At 34.4% G+C, this 15,427-nt stretch overlaps 1 protein-coding gene across 1 annotated transcript in view; it reads right to left on the minus strand.

Annotated features, from left to right (window-relative positions):
- Positions 1-15,165, minus strand: part of EXOC5 (exocyst complex component 5) — a 37,436-nt gene extending 22,271 nt beyond the window's left edge. The window contains exons 1-9 of the mRNA XM_052647371.1: positions 14,941-15,165; positions 11,318-11,412; positions 10,541-10,688; positions 9,314-9,508; positions 4,829-4,893; positions 2,294-2,322; positions 1,152-1,261; positions 333-377; positions 90-230 (exon numbers count right to left, since the gene is read on the minus strand). Of these exons, the coding sequence (XP_052503331.1) occupies positions 90-230; positions 333-377; positions 1,152-1,261; positions 2,294-2,322; positions 4,829-4,893; positions 9,314-9,508; positions 10,541-10,688; positions 11,318-11,412; positions 14,941-15,165 (1,053 nt within the window). The remainder of the gene's footprint in view (positions 1-89; positions 231-332; positions 378-1,151; positions 1,262-2,293; positions 2,323-4,828; positions 4,894-9,313; positions 9,509-10,540; positions 10,689-11,317; positions 11,413-14,940) is intronic.
- Positions 15,166-15,427: the final 262 nt, after the last annotated feature.

Raw genomic sequence — 15,427 nt, forward strand, 5'->3', positions numbered from 1 at the left:
CAAATAAACTCAATTTTTAAAAACTTTTAAAACAGAGGGAAAAAAACACATATTGTCTTAAGAACTACTTAGTCACTGTTTAAAATTACCTGTAGTTTGATTTCAAATACATTTTGAATAAGTTTAGCCAGTACTGTTTCTGGATTACTAAAGATATCTCCAACTTGTTTGTTTACCCGTTGACAGAGTATTGCTGCATCTTCAAATATATCGTTTCTCAAGTAAGCACCCTAAAGAGCAGAGAATTTTATATAATGAATATATAATTTAAATGCTTTTTAAAACACAAATTAGCATAAAATAAAATCAAATGAAGTGTACTGTTATGTTACCTCCTGGCACTGCTTTATATAAACATCAACACAATGAGAATAACCCTAAGAAGAAGAGAGAAATACACATCACTGTTTTGGTTAAGTTATAACAACAATAACAATGTCAATACAAGAGGTATTATATATAATAAAGCTATCTCTATGCCTCAATAAATGGTCAGCAGTAACAGCTACTCTCTGGTTTCTCTATTCCAATGGACACTTAAGGTCAAGTCTTCTTGCTTTTGAATTATTTCATAAAATGTTTGACTAAAAAAAACAATAAACAGCCAGAAGGGAAACAATTTTCTACATCAAACTATATAAAAATTCAGTGATAGTTTATTATTAATAGTATTAATATAATAGTACTGAATATAAGATCCTTAAGACCTAGGATTTAATATCATTTCTGGAGAAACATAAAAAATATACATTCAAATTATTCCAAACAATTAAAGTTAACACTGTGATACACTAAAGCAACAGGGCAAAATCACAGACTGTAATACACCACGGTGGCTCAGTGGTAAAAATCTGCTTGCCAATGCAGGAGACATGGGTTCAATCCCTGGGTGGGGAAGATCCTCCAGAGAAACAGCAACCCACTCTAATATTCTTGGCCTGGGAAATTCCATGGATAGAGGAGCCTGGTGAGTTACAGTCCAAGGGGTCACGAAGAATCACAACTTAGTGACAAAACAACATACAGAATTCACATCATCTCTACATTCTTTAAGACTAATCTGCACTTTAAATTTTTTCTATACCTTAAAATGAAGTAAATACCTTAAATACCTTTCTATACCTTAAAATGAAGTAAATGAAGTAAAATACCTTAAAATGAAGTAAAACAGCTGCTACTTCTCTCATTCTGGAGATTTCACCTCTTCTTTGAGCACCAGTAAACTCCTGAATCAACTGGCATTCTAAATCATGGTATTTACCTAAAAATAGAAAGTCATTTAGCTACAATGAAACAAAGTACACAGGTTATTTGTAAGTATATGGTTTCTTTATAAATATAATGATTATGAGTCTAGCTTTCTTTTAAAAGAATTGTAAAAACCATGAGATTATAGGTAGTGGATCAAAACTCTTAATATACTAAGGCATATAAATCTATATTTTCAACACACACAAAAAAATCTTCCCAACTGGCAAAACAGATCAGCTCCTATAGTCTGACTTCCATTTACGACTATGGGAAAAAACTGGATGTCATTTCTGAAAGCAAGAGATAGGAAAAGTCTTAAACCTGACTTTAGAGAAAGAGTAAAGAGAACTATCAAACTCTTTACTAGAGTTCAAATGCCTTTACCATGAACAAAGGCAGATTCAATACCAGATTATAAGACAACATGTGGTATTTGATTCACTACATTCTTGGGGCTATTACCATATACTTTTGGCAAAACAGGTGATTTTTGAACTTTAGTGAGTTCCTGAATAGTGACTTAGAGCCTAGAAATATAGTGGCTATTAAAGAAATCTGGAATGATCTGCCTAAAATACAATCTAAAGAACAAGTTTCAAACTACCATGTACAGAGTTAAATAGGTACTGAAATGGTCATATGAGCTTTTTTTTAAAAAAAAAAGAAAAAAAAAGAGAGAGAGACACGTATGTATGGATACAAAAACAATGTCTAAGATACGTTGTTAAAAACACAAGGTACCAAGCTATTTGTATAGGATGCCACCAATTTTAAAATACATGGGGACCATAGAAAAAAATTCTACATATTATATACATGATTTATGTTCTATGCTTATATCAAGATATCCATAGAATACCATGGAAGAATACACAAGAAACAGATAATATTTAATAGCTGTTTCAAGGAAGAGGAATCAAATTTCACGGATGGGGTCGGAGGATGACATTGTTCCCACTCTCTTCTTTTACGATTTTCTTTCTTTTATAAAAGTAGTTTGATCACCTATCCGAAACAATTAAATAAATAGAACCCCACTTACTTGCAATTTTAGATTTAACTTCTGAAAATCTGAAAGATAAAAACCAATGATGAAGTTCATTATTTGCGACAAATGTACATAGTAATGTAAGATATTAATAAAAGGGAGAATGAGGATACATAGAAACTCTCCACACTAAATGTCTTCATAAAGGAAGGGAGGGAGAGGAGGGAGGAAGGGAGATGAGAGGGAGGGTGTGACCAAGGAAGGAGGGCAAAGACAAGGCCAGAGGGCAGAGAGTACTGACAGGAAGCATGCCATTTAACAAACTGAAACCAGGCAATTCAGATGGAGTATCTAGTTCTCACTGAGAAAATTCACACTGAATAACCAAATCCCTTCTAAAGAGGGAGGAATTCTGAACACTAATTAACTGAGCCAGTCCCAACAACTGAGTTATTGACCCTACTCATATTCATTGGCATTTTAAATTCACTTGATATTTGTCTCTTTTCCCTTCTGTTAGGATTTCCTCATATGAAGTTTCATTATTGTCACTTAAAAGAAAATAAACAGTAAGTATATATAAATGATGCTGAAGCTGAAACTCCAATATTTTGGCCACCTCATGTGAAGAGTTGACTCATTGGAAAAGACCCTGATGCTGGGAGGGATTGGGGGCAGGAGGAGAAGGGGACAAAAGAGGATGAGATGGCTGGATGGCATCACCGACTCAATGGACATGAGTTTGAGTGAACTCCGGGAGTTGGTGATGGACAGGGAGGCCTGGTGTGCTGTGATTCATGGGGTCGCAAAGAGTCGGACACGACTGAGCGACTGAACTGAACTGATATATAAATGAGTTATTTTAAAACTGGAAAAATAAAATAGAAGCCATAAAAAGGACCCTGCATGTGCCTAGCATTCAACCTCTGCAAATTCAGAAATTAAAGTATCAATTAAAATACACTAGAACTTATTCAAATCGTAAATATCAAAGGGGAATGCACAACATGGAAAATTAATGCTGAAAGATCTCACATAATTAAAGTGATAGGTGAGGGGATGGCAAAAAAGATGCCAAAGATAGCTAAAGAGGGTAATAATTCAAAGAGCTATACAAAATTGATATGGGCTTCCCAGGTGGCTCATTGCGGTAAAGAATCTGCCTGTCAAGCAGGAGACGTGGGTTTGAATGAATCCTGGGTTGATAAAATCCCCTGGAGATGAAAATGGTAACTCGCTCCAGTATTTGTGCCTAGGAAATCCCATGGACAGAGGAGCCTGGTGGGCTATAGTCCTCGGAGTCACAAAGAGTCAAACATGACTTAGCAACTGAGCACACAGATAACATAATTGATATATCAAAGTTATGGTGGATCACAGAGTACAGAATACATGTTAGGTTATATTGATCTCTGTGAGAAAAATAAATTTGATTAGGATGTAAATTCAATTCTAAGGCTTGGGAGAGAGGTTAAAACAAAATATAAGAGAAGTATGTAACTGAGAAGTGGGAGAAGATGAGTATATATATCTGATGTTTGTATGGGTGGAAGAAAATGATCATGTACCCATTGTGAGCCATACATTTTATCCATTTAAGTTTAACTCTGAAATAAAAGCTTTTTTGTGGGTGACATTAAAAATCATTGCTTATAATGTTGGACAAGCCTAAGAGTATCAATAATAGCTAAATGATTATTACTGTTAACTTTTTATGACGACACAAAGTTCAAAGTAAAATAAAATATATTTATGGGTAGGGAATATTGGGACATAGTGGGCAAACTTTAAGTACAGTAATACATTTACATTCTACTTGTAACCGAGGATCTTCAAGTACCACAAAAGGAATAAGATACATTATCTATTTTAAGAGAAGATATGTTTTTCCAGATATTTAAATGGGAGAACCACTATTAATAAAATTTAATTAAAGAGTCTGACATTCCATGGACTAAAGGAAATCATGAAAGAATTTTCTTCTCAGTGAAGCCTCTTTAAGGATGAAACCATTAATACCTGACTTAGCAATGGTCCTAAGGCCTGGCATCTAAAACAGGACTTCGTAACTTTAAGGTCCCTAGGAAGGAGCCTTCAGACAGGTTAAATGGTCTAAAACTCCAAGAAATTGTATACAACAGTCTGTTTATCTGAACTTTTAAAAGGCAATTTCATAGCTTTTACCAGCTTTGCAGAGGTGTCCAAGACTCCCAAAAGCTTAAGAACTCTCATCTAGAGGAAAAAGCAGCTCAAGAAACCATGTTTAATCTTTCTCTGCCCTTCTACACTGTTATCAAAGTCAAAAAAAAAAAAAAAACAGAAAATTCAAAATGTTACTCGTCAATCTCAAAATTCTCCATCAATTTTTTTTCAAAAGAAAAAGGATTGAGATTATTTCAACATACATCATTAAATTTAGTTGCTAAGAGACCATATTTTTCAATCAATTATTGCATACTGTATCTTTTAAAGGCAGTCCTCAGTAAGTTCTTGTTGAATTAATGAGTAAACTAATACAGGTAAAACTACAATTTTATTCCATACATTATACACTATAAAGCCAAATTAACTCTTGAGAAATAAACTTGCCTATCAAAAGGTAACTCTTGGGCGATTAGGTGCAACTTCTGAATGATGTCTGCTGCCTCCTTTATCTATTAAAAAATAAAAGCAATAGTTAAAAAAAAACTTTATACATATCAAAAAATAATTTTGTATTTAAAAATAGTAATATTCTCATATGTACGTCCACAGACTCTCACCCAAACAATTTTCTTTTAAAATACACAATAAAATCTTGTGAGCAAGAGGAATACATCTGGGGTATCACCAATAATGAGTCATTGAAACATAAACATTTGTCATTATGGTATTGAAATCTTGTGATTTTATAATGCCACAATCCCTTCCCAATGAAACCTGCAGTTCAAGTCTACTCTAAAAAATTTCAAATAATTGACTGCCGAAAGCAAGTTTAAGTATCTTCTGAGTTTATGAACAGAGAAACAAGATTTATGAAATAATTCAGACCATACTGGTGCATATATCCCACTGTAGGTGAAGAAAATAACAAAATGCTTATCATTTAATAAACATATCAAGTTTTAAAACTTGTTAACATGAACTCTTCTGAATAGAATATGATACAAAAATGTTTGTACTTATTCAAGCTGTGTAACTAAAGGATTTAGACAAGGAGTCTAAAATTTTTTAAATGCAGAAATTTGTGCTTATTCATACTAATGTACAGAGAGTTATATACGCTAACTTTTGAAAACAAACTTCAAATAAGCATTGAGTTTAATTTTGGCACACCTTTAGTAACTGATTTTATCATTCACTTTCTTTAACACTAAGAAAAAAAAGGAAAAAAAGAAAGAGACTCCTACAAATGTTGACAGAAGCGCTGAGAACCTTCAAACAGAACTTTCTGAGTACTCATGTGAAGTCTGGCAAACAACAGTGGAAAACAAGAGCAGGGCCAAATGACACTGCTGATGCCAAACAAGAGTGAATATAGACAGCATTTCTGCTTCAGCTACTTATCTCCTAGTCAGCATGTCACTGCCATTTTCAGTTACCGGATGCTCAGTCTAATTCTGCTGCACATGAGCATAGATTAACACTGCAAGACCACTTTTCAACATGCCATTTAGTGGTACTAGCAAGGTCCACCATTTTCTCCTTACCAATACTCCCTTCAGAAGGAACCTGCCAGGTACATGCTTTATGTTTCCATCAGGAGTTTGTTCTTGTTAAGAGATATAAGTCCCCCTTATGCAGTGTTTACAAACTTCACTTAATATAGGAAGAAGTACAGCAGAGTAAATAACATATTATTTTATTGAATTACCAAATTATTTTACAAAAACTATTTCAAGCACAAGTAGTTCTTAAAGTCATCTGTCAGTTAAAATATACTCTAGGCATGGAAGTTTTCAAAACCACAATCTAATAACCTGCTTACATCTGCTACTGATGTCAGCGTGAGGTGACAGACCACCCAATGCTAACATGATAAAGATAATCAAGGCCACCAGGCATTATCTACATGCAGAACATTAAGTTATGATTCTAAGAAGAAAAACAACTAACATACTTTGTAAAGATGGAGGTAAGAGGGAATATACACTATGGACATAAAATGTTTTTTTCCCCCCCAGAGAAAAAAATTAGAAGATTCTGAAAAGCAAAGATTAAAAAAAAAACAGCAAAAATGACTATGGAGCAGAAAGAAAAAGGACTAAGATGTGTTATCTTTTCCCATTCTAGTTCCTTCCACAATCACACAACGACATGGGTGATTTTCCTTCTCTTTCCACTGGGAAGATGGCTGGTACACAGTGCAGAAACTGAAACAGCCAGAAGTTTACCTAATAATTAGCAATCTAGTACCACAGATGAGGTTCCTAAGTGTAGTTAACTGTGACAGTACCAGGCCAAAAATAATGACTCAACGGTAACCCAAAATCTATGGGAGACATGAGAGAAAAACAAGACAATTGTGAAAAGAGGACTAACGTATAAGAAAAAAAGAAACAAGATGAAAGAAAATGAGATATGGGAGAGAGTGACGCAAAGGAAAGAAAATAAGAGGACTTAGCTTAAACACTGGTAAGTCTGTACTTACTCCTCAAAAATTAGACAGCTAGTAACCAAGTGAATGAGGTAGAAAGGATATGAAGATTTGCTCATCTTTCATTAAGAATCTTAAAAATTAAGAGACAATAGTAACATCATGAACTACACAAATACTTGAGAATAATTAAAATGTTTAAAGTGTAAAGAGATAATGTAAAGAAGATAATTTCATTATATAAAACATTATAAGCAATACAAATCAGGTTAAAATACATGTGCAATCACTATCAACATCATCACTATTATATCAAGTTTTAAGGATCTACTTATTTGTAACCTAGTATGTATGTATAACAAGCCTGAACTTTTGATGTCTTTCTAGAATGCCACAATATTCATCATCGAATTCAGCTGAAAGTAAATTTCTTGAAAACCAGGGCCAACATTATTTGATTTTGCATAGTTTCAGTGGCTCAGACAGTAAAGAATCTGCCAGCAATGCATAAGACCTGAGTTTGATCCCTGGGCGGGGAAAATTCCTTGGAGAAGGGAATGGTTGCCCAGTTCAGTATTCTTGCCAGGAAAATTTAATGGACAGAGGAGGCTGGTGGGCTACAGTACCTGGGATCACAAAGAGTCAGACATGACTGAGTGATTAACCCTTAGCACGATATGGAGAGTACTAAATCCTCAGTGATGTTATTTAGAGATGAAAAAAATAAAAAGATGGATGTGTGAGTGATTGAAACATTCTACACTTAACTACTTTCAACTTGTGCCCCACAAGATCTTCCATACAAAGAAACAATACTCTGCAATAAATAGTAAAATCATCCTCTTTCATTTAAGAAACGTATAAGTGGCACTAGTGGTAAAGAATCTGCCTGCCCATGCAGGAAATGCAAGAGATGTAGATTTGATTCTTGGGGTGGGAAGATTGCCTGGAGAAGGAAAAGGCAACCCATTCCAGCATTCTTATCTCCAAAATCCCATGGACAGAGGAGTCTGGTGGGCTACAGTCCATAGCGGAAGAGTAGGATACAACTGAACACACACACACACACACACACACACACACACGCACGCGCGCACACACACACACACACGTGTAATCAGTCCATTTTAAAATATTTACTTTTCTCTAGATTCTAAATGGCTGCCTTGAGCTGCATGAAATAAACAGACCTACTCACACTGGGTAAAATATCTGCATTTTGTTTATAACAAAGCATAAATATACTCTACAATCCAACAGGTATAATCCAAGGAAACCCAAGCTATAAGACTTGAATTACATACAATTTTATATATATATATAAAACAATTAAAATATATATATAAGTACTAATATATACTTTTATAATACATTAGAAATATATATGTTTCATGTAGGAAACAAAACAAAAACATTCAAACAAAACAAAACTGTACCCTGAAAAACAGTTTGGTGTTCAAGCCCTATGTGTTATGTGTGTGTGTGTGAGAATCACATGAATGTATAAAAGTTAGATATTGCCAGTGTTTTACAAGTGTTTAGGTATGATTATGTTCTTGATATTAATCTTATCAGCTCTACTTTATATTATAAATATAATTCCTGGAACTCATTATTTAAAATACTGTCTTTTCTATAGAGGAATTTTCTCCACACATATAAGCATTTTTTTCAAAGATCTCTAAAAACTATAAACTCTATAAACCTATATATTTCCTGCTCACAAAACAATGTGTTGCTTAATTCAAAGTGAACTTCAATACAACTTAGCTTTTAACATTCCACTACCTGAGATATCCCATGGAGTAAACCTGGAAAATAGTCTGGAAGACTGTATTTAACATATTAATAGACAATGTTATTACTATGTGCATATACTATTCATAATTCTTATTTTTTCATGCACTCTCAATTTTTTTCCCCCCCCAAGGGGAAGAAAATGAGCTGAATAACCTTCTCCCAAGATTGTAGAGTAACCAATACCATACAACCTTAGACGAGGATTAAGTGACTAGTGCTATGAAAAAGATTAACATGAATAATTAATTCAGATTTTTCAATTCTTTTTGATCCGAACTATGCTTTAACTTTTATAAAAGAACTTTATTCAAGTAACAAAAACTAGAAGCTCTGAATTTCTTGCACAGAAATATACTTCAGTTTGTAAATGATTTAGGGTCACACCACCCCCTCACCCAGGGGAATATGACTATTAAATTCTTTTAATATTAAAAGTCAATTATGAAAAAGAAATACTTATTAACGTAGTTAACTCAGTATTTCTAAGCCACACACATTTCATAAACAAAATGCCAGGCAATCCAACTGAAAATTTGAATGTAAATTTTGTTGGCAAGTGTCTTTTTCAAAATAAAGACTTTTATTAAGTCAGCTACTCAGTGATTTGAAGTCTGACTCTGGAAAGCAGCAATTTAGTTCATAATTAGAGCATTGTTAGTAATGTTATTACATGCTTTTATTCTTCTGACAGTGCTTACCTTTTCAGAATTTGTAAAAACATCAGATTTCAGTTCTCCATCTAGAAACTCATTGAAGTATTTCATCAACTTCTGAGCCTCTACTGCCCGTTGTCTGGGTGTGTTTACCCCCTCCAACTGGTCTCCAAGGTGACAGACTTTGGTTGCTACATAGCTGATGTGCTCATCTAGTTCTTGGAAATGTTGGAAGGCAACCTAGGAGAAACATGCACAAACATAAAATACAATCAGAGAACCCAGATTAACTATTAATACTATTGTTATTACCAAGGGGACTTTGCATTAGAAGTATTTTGAATCTATTACTTTAACTACTTAAAAATACATTATCTTATGTAAATTACTGACTTTATTAAATATTTTCTAACAGTTATACAGGCTTAAGTGAAGGAATCTAAACATATGAAAACTGAGTAGAAATCAGCTTGCTAATCCCTAATACTAGAGAACAAACAACCCCTACAAGGCAGCAATGCTAAACATGCTCTTCTAACTACACTTCTAACTAAAGGTCAGTCAAGTTCCACATCAGGCTCAGGATGTGAAAGAGGTTCAGAGTTTCCTGATTAAGTCTAGGGCCTAAGAAGTAAGAATGGCTAAGAAGCTTGGCCTATGTACCCCAGAGTCACCCTAATGGTCTAGTTTTACTCCAAAATGGACTGAGGAAGAGTTCTGCATCTGCTTTTCCCAGTTACACCAGCATTCTCATTAGGGTATCTGCCTCATGACTTCTGTGAAACTTCCCAGACCAGGTTTCCTCTAGGGAAAAATCTGATCCAGGCAATAGGTGGTCTGGTATTATTATTTCGCTTTATGATTAAATGAGAATGCAAATAAATACCTAAATATCCAAGCTAGTCATGCTGCTGCTGCTGCTAAGTCGCTTCAGTCGTGTCCAACTCTGTGCGACCCCCTAAAAATATAGGTCTGCTGAGGTATCATTCTTAAAAATTTGAATTGTTAAGAGAGGAAGCAAGGACCACATTGTACTGAATACCATCTCATCCTAAGAAAGGAGTACTTTGACCCCAAACCATCACTCAGTAGCAAACAAGTACACCAAGAGTGCCTGGTAACAATTCATAAACATTTTATGACATGAGATGGGAGCAGTATTATGAAACCTCAACAATTACTATTTGACTAGACTTTTTTTTAAAAAACTTAAAACTGAAAGGATATAAACATATTAAAGTCTGTATATTCATTATTCAATTAACAGTTTACCTGATTGCTTTTCTGGAGTTCTTGTACCTTCCTGGCAAATTCCTTAGCTTCTTTCTGACACTGTTGCTCTAGTTTCTCTACTTTCCTTTGAATCCTTTCATCCATTATCTGGAGCTCCTGAATATGATTTACAAATTCTTCTAATAATCTAACAAAAGAAAATTAGAATATGTATCAATCCATCTATAACTGATCACTAGGAACTGATCAATTCACTTTTAATTGTAAATAAAGCATTAGTGAGCATTCCTTGAGGTAGGGATGAACATGTTAATTTTCTCTCTAGCATCATGTTAGGGATTATCTCTGATATAAATGAAAACCTCATAGGGAATCTCCAGATTAACCCCCAGAAATGAAACCAATTTTACAGAAATAGTCAAAAGGGTAAAATGTACTATATAAACATAATACTGTGCATTCCAGGGTATGGTGAGTTTTGTTCCCCCAATTTACAACAATACTTAAAATGGCATACTCAACATGTTTTATTTTAGAGGTATAACCAATAATTTCTAATTTATTATTAATTGGAGAAAAGATTAAATTCTCATAATGCAATAAAATCCCTTTCCCCGTGTCACTTAAAGTCCTTCTTTAAAATAAAAGAAACATAAAAGGAAAAAAAAAAAAATCTCGAGCTTCTAATGCTTCTTCCTTTTATTGTCCAGTTGTTAACTCCCTTTCAGGAATATTGAAAGGAATTCCAACAGTCACCTCTGTTCCAGACACAAACTTGTACTAGATTGGGTCTATGAAAAAACAATTTTACTTCACCTTTTAGGATCAAAAGCTTCAGGTCCCCCTCTAGAGCCTCCTCCAGGGGTTCTCCACACAAGACGTTCAATATACTCATCTGCCACAAAAGGCTCCTAGTTTACAAAATAAATGTTCTTTTAAAAATTTCATACAACCCAAAGGGATGGTAAAGGGAGGGAGGTGGGAGGGGGGTTCAGGATTGGGAACACGTGGCAGATTCATGTTGATGTATGGCAAAACCAATACAATATTGTAGAGTGAAAAAATAAAATAAAATTAAAAATAATAATAATAAAAAGAAAACAGTTTCATACATTACTTACTACTACTTATAAAAATGAAATAGGTTATATACTATGTGAGAACTGAAATTAAACTACTAATTAAATACATCTAATTATTAAAATGTACAGGCTTTTTCTATTTAAAAAGTCTTCAATAAAGAAATCATTTAATGAAAATTAGGATATTAAAGAGTTTGATAAGCAGGAACAAACTAATGAAAAAGTGAGCAAAGAAAACAATGTATAGAAAAAATAAAAATGGCCAAGAAACATGAAACATATAAAGCTTCACTAGTAAGCAAATAAGATCAAGTTATTACTTTTTAGGGGGCCTCATACAGACAACATTGTTTCTTTTTCCTTAATTACAATATTTAAATACAATATTTCCTTAATTACAATATGCAATACAGGAGCAGGTAGGCTGAAATTCACACTCTCATTATTGTTAGAAAATTTAAAATGTACAATATTTTTGGAGGGCGATAAGCAACATTTTGGTAACATCAACAGGTCTACAAATCCTCACACCATTTAACCCAGTAATTCTACTTTTAAAATTCTAAGGGAAAAAGTAGGTATGAATGCAAAACTTCTGTAATATGTATAATGCTGGAAAGTTACTTACAGAAATATCAATAGAATCATTATTGAAAAATTATAGTCAATTTATAGGAAAAAAATTATGTTCCTATTAAAATCATGTTGTAAAAAAATTTAATGAAATGAGAAAAAATGCTCACATATAATATCTAATATTAAAATAGCAAGACAAATTTTCTAAACTTTATAGAAAAAAAGAATTAAAAAAAAAGAATATCAGACTAGAAGGCCCAATTAAAATTACCATTCAAATGTTCACCATCAGCTGATAATGTGTTTTTTAGACACATAATATTAACACATGAATTTACATATTTTCCATATTACCCTATTTCATATAAATATGTATCATATATATTGCCTCACACTTAGCATATAACTTAAACTGATAGCATTTGTTGGTGATTTCAGTTTGAATTCTTGTATCTGTAAAACTTTCCATTCTTAATCATACTTTAAAAACATATTTTCATTGATGAACATTCACTGAACAATAAAATTTCCACTGCCAAGTAGTCTGTTAGGCTTTGGAATAAAAAGATGTATATAACACAAATGGCACCCTTCAGAAACTTACAACATGAACAGGGGAAAAGTATAAAGAATACAATAATAGTATGTAACAAGTAAAATTTAAAATTTGTGCACAAACTTCAGTACTAACATTGCTGAGTGAGTTGTTAACTCATTAGGTAGCTGAGTGATGGAAATAGGATATTTCTTAATTCAGCAAATGTTTAGTAAACAACTACTCTTGTGTTGAGCACTGTGGCAGGCACTAAGAACACAGATGTGAATTCAATACACAGTCTCTGCAAGTTCTCACAGAAATGATCTTCTACTAAAGATACAAACCTTAAACAGTAATTACAGAAATAACTAATCACAATTGTGATAAATGTGGGGGAAAGAAATTCCTGAACGCTCTAAAAACAGCAACAGAGATGATGGGAAGATGGAAATGAAAGAAGACTGGTAAAAAGTGAGTATTGCAACAGTCTTACTTTCTGAGAGCATGGCACTTCCGCTGAGACCAGAGGAAAGAAGTCAGCCAGAAAAAAAATGGAACAAACAGTTTTCCAGACCATTAGGGAAAGAGAAGATAGAGCTTAACCCATTAGAGGAAAATGGACTAGATCACAAATGCCACATGTGGAAGGATGTAGAGAGAAGTGACAGTTAAAACCCATAGATGATAACCTGTCCTTTTATTATCATCATCATCACATTGGAATTTGAGAGAATGGCTTACCAGTCTGATATGAGAGGAGGACTGAGAGGATAAGCTTCAGTCAGAACAATAACCATCGGAAAAAGAGGAGGAACACCAACAATAATAACAGCTCACATAATCATTTAACATTCACTGTGTGCAGTTAAGACCAGAGGTCCTATTTTATCCCCAGTTTATAATGAGGAAGCTGAGATTTAGAGAGGATACTTACTTGCCCAAGATAACACAAGCTGTATATGGCAGACTTGAGATTTAAATTGCTGTTTCCACTGCTATATTAACACTTAATAGCAACTTTGGGAAACTACAAATAGCTCCTTGTGCCTAAAGTTTAGGTGGTAAGAAAAAGAGGTGAAGCTAAAAAGGTGAAAACTGCCACATGAAGGCCCATGTGCATCACTAATTCCGTCTTTTAACATTTCTCCTTATAGTCATATGGCATCAAAAATACAAGCCAATAATTTTATCAGACAATTGATAAACTGTCACACGCCTTGTGTACATAAAATCCATGATCAACTTTCAAACTGTACATATTTTAAAAGAAAACCATATAGATTTTATTATTGTTAATATGTTATTGCTAAAAAATAAACATTAAGTAGCAAGAACACATAACAATATAAATAGGTTTAAAAAAATTTTTTAAGACTCTTTTTAAAAGGTTCTTTTATAGTGGTCAAAATAACTGAAAAATAGCAGCCATAGTAATACAGTTCTAGGAAATATAAACATCTGATATGATCAAGGCATAAAAAGCAAACAAAACTGCTAGCTATTTTTTAAAAATTCAGTTCAAACCAGATTTTTAAATGGGCAGAAGAAATGAACAGCCATTTTTCCAAAGAAGACATATAGATGGCCAAAAGGCACATGAAAAGATGCTCAACATGGCTATTCTATCATCAAAAAGAACACAAGTAACAAATGATGGCCAGGATGTGGAGAAAGGGAACCCTTGTACACTGTTGGTGGGAATAAAAATTGGTGCAGCCACTGTGGAAAACAGTATGGAGATCTCTCAAAAAAACAAAAAACAGAACTACCATGTATGTTAGCTGCTCAGTCATGTCTGACTCTTTGCAACCCCGTGGACTGTAGCCCACCAGGCTCCTCTGTCCATGGAATTCTCCAGGCAAGAATACTGGAGTGGGTTGCCATTTCCTTCTCCAGGGGAACTTCCTGACCCAGGGATCGAACCCAGGTCTCCCTCACTGCAGGCAGATTCTTTACCATTTGAGCCACCAGGGAAGTCCAGGACTACCATGTGACCCAGAAATTCCATACTTGAGTATATATCTAAAAAGACAACAACAACAACAGTAATTTGTGAAGATACATGCTCACAGATATAGAGAACAAACCGCTGCTGCTGCTGCTAAGTCACTTCAGTCGTGTCCGACTCTGTGTGACCCCACAGACGGCAGCCCACCAGGCTCCCCCATCCCTGGGATTCTCCAGGCAAGAACACTGGAGTGGGTTGCCATTTCCTTCTCCAAAGAGAACAAACTAGTGGTTACCAATGGTAGGGAAGAGGACAATATTAGGGTGGGGTAACGGGAAGTTTCTTCATTTTCAACAGTAGGATCTATTTGAGCCCTTTTCTTGCGAGGAGGCTGAGGTGCCTCACTGGTGCTGCCACCATCTCCATTTCCAGGTGTCTTCTGTTTGTTGTTTTTTGTCTTCACTTCAACATTTTTCTGCTGCAGCCCAGCAGTCTTCTTTCCAGGGGCAGCCCCTCGCATCTTCCCCTCTGCATATTGCTCCTGATTGGCTTTTTGAAGTTATCTTTGTTTCTGCAAATTGGTATCCACATACTTGAGTACTCTGCTTTCTGGAACCCATTCATCCCAATTTTTATTCCAACCACTGTAATGGATGAAGTATTTGACTTGTTTATCCTTTATGGCAACTTTTACACACTTTGCTTCATAAAGAAGAGGCCCATGAAAGCACAGCACTCTCTCACCCTCCTGGAATTTAGGCTTCGGGTCCTGCTTCGGCGCC

Source organism: Budorcas taxicolor, chromosome 10 (genome assembly GCF_023091745.1).
Source record: "Budorcas taxicolor isolate Tak-1 chromosome 10, Takin1.1, whole genome shotgun sequence".
Taxonomy (NCBI): Eukaryota; Metazoa; Chordata; class Mammalia; order Artiodactyla; family Bovidae; genus Budorcas; species Budorcas taxicolor.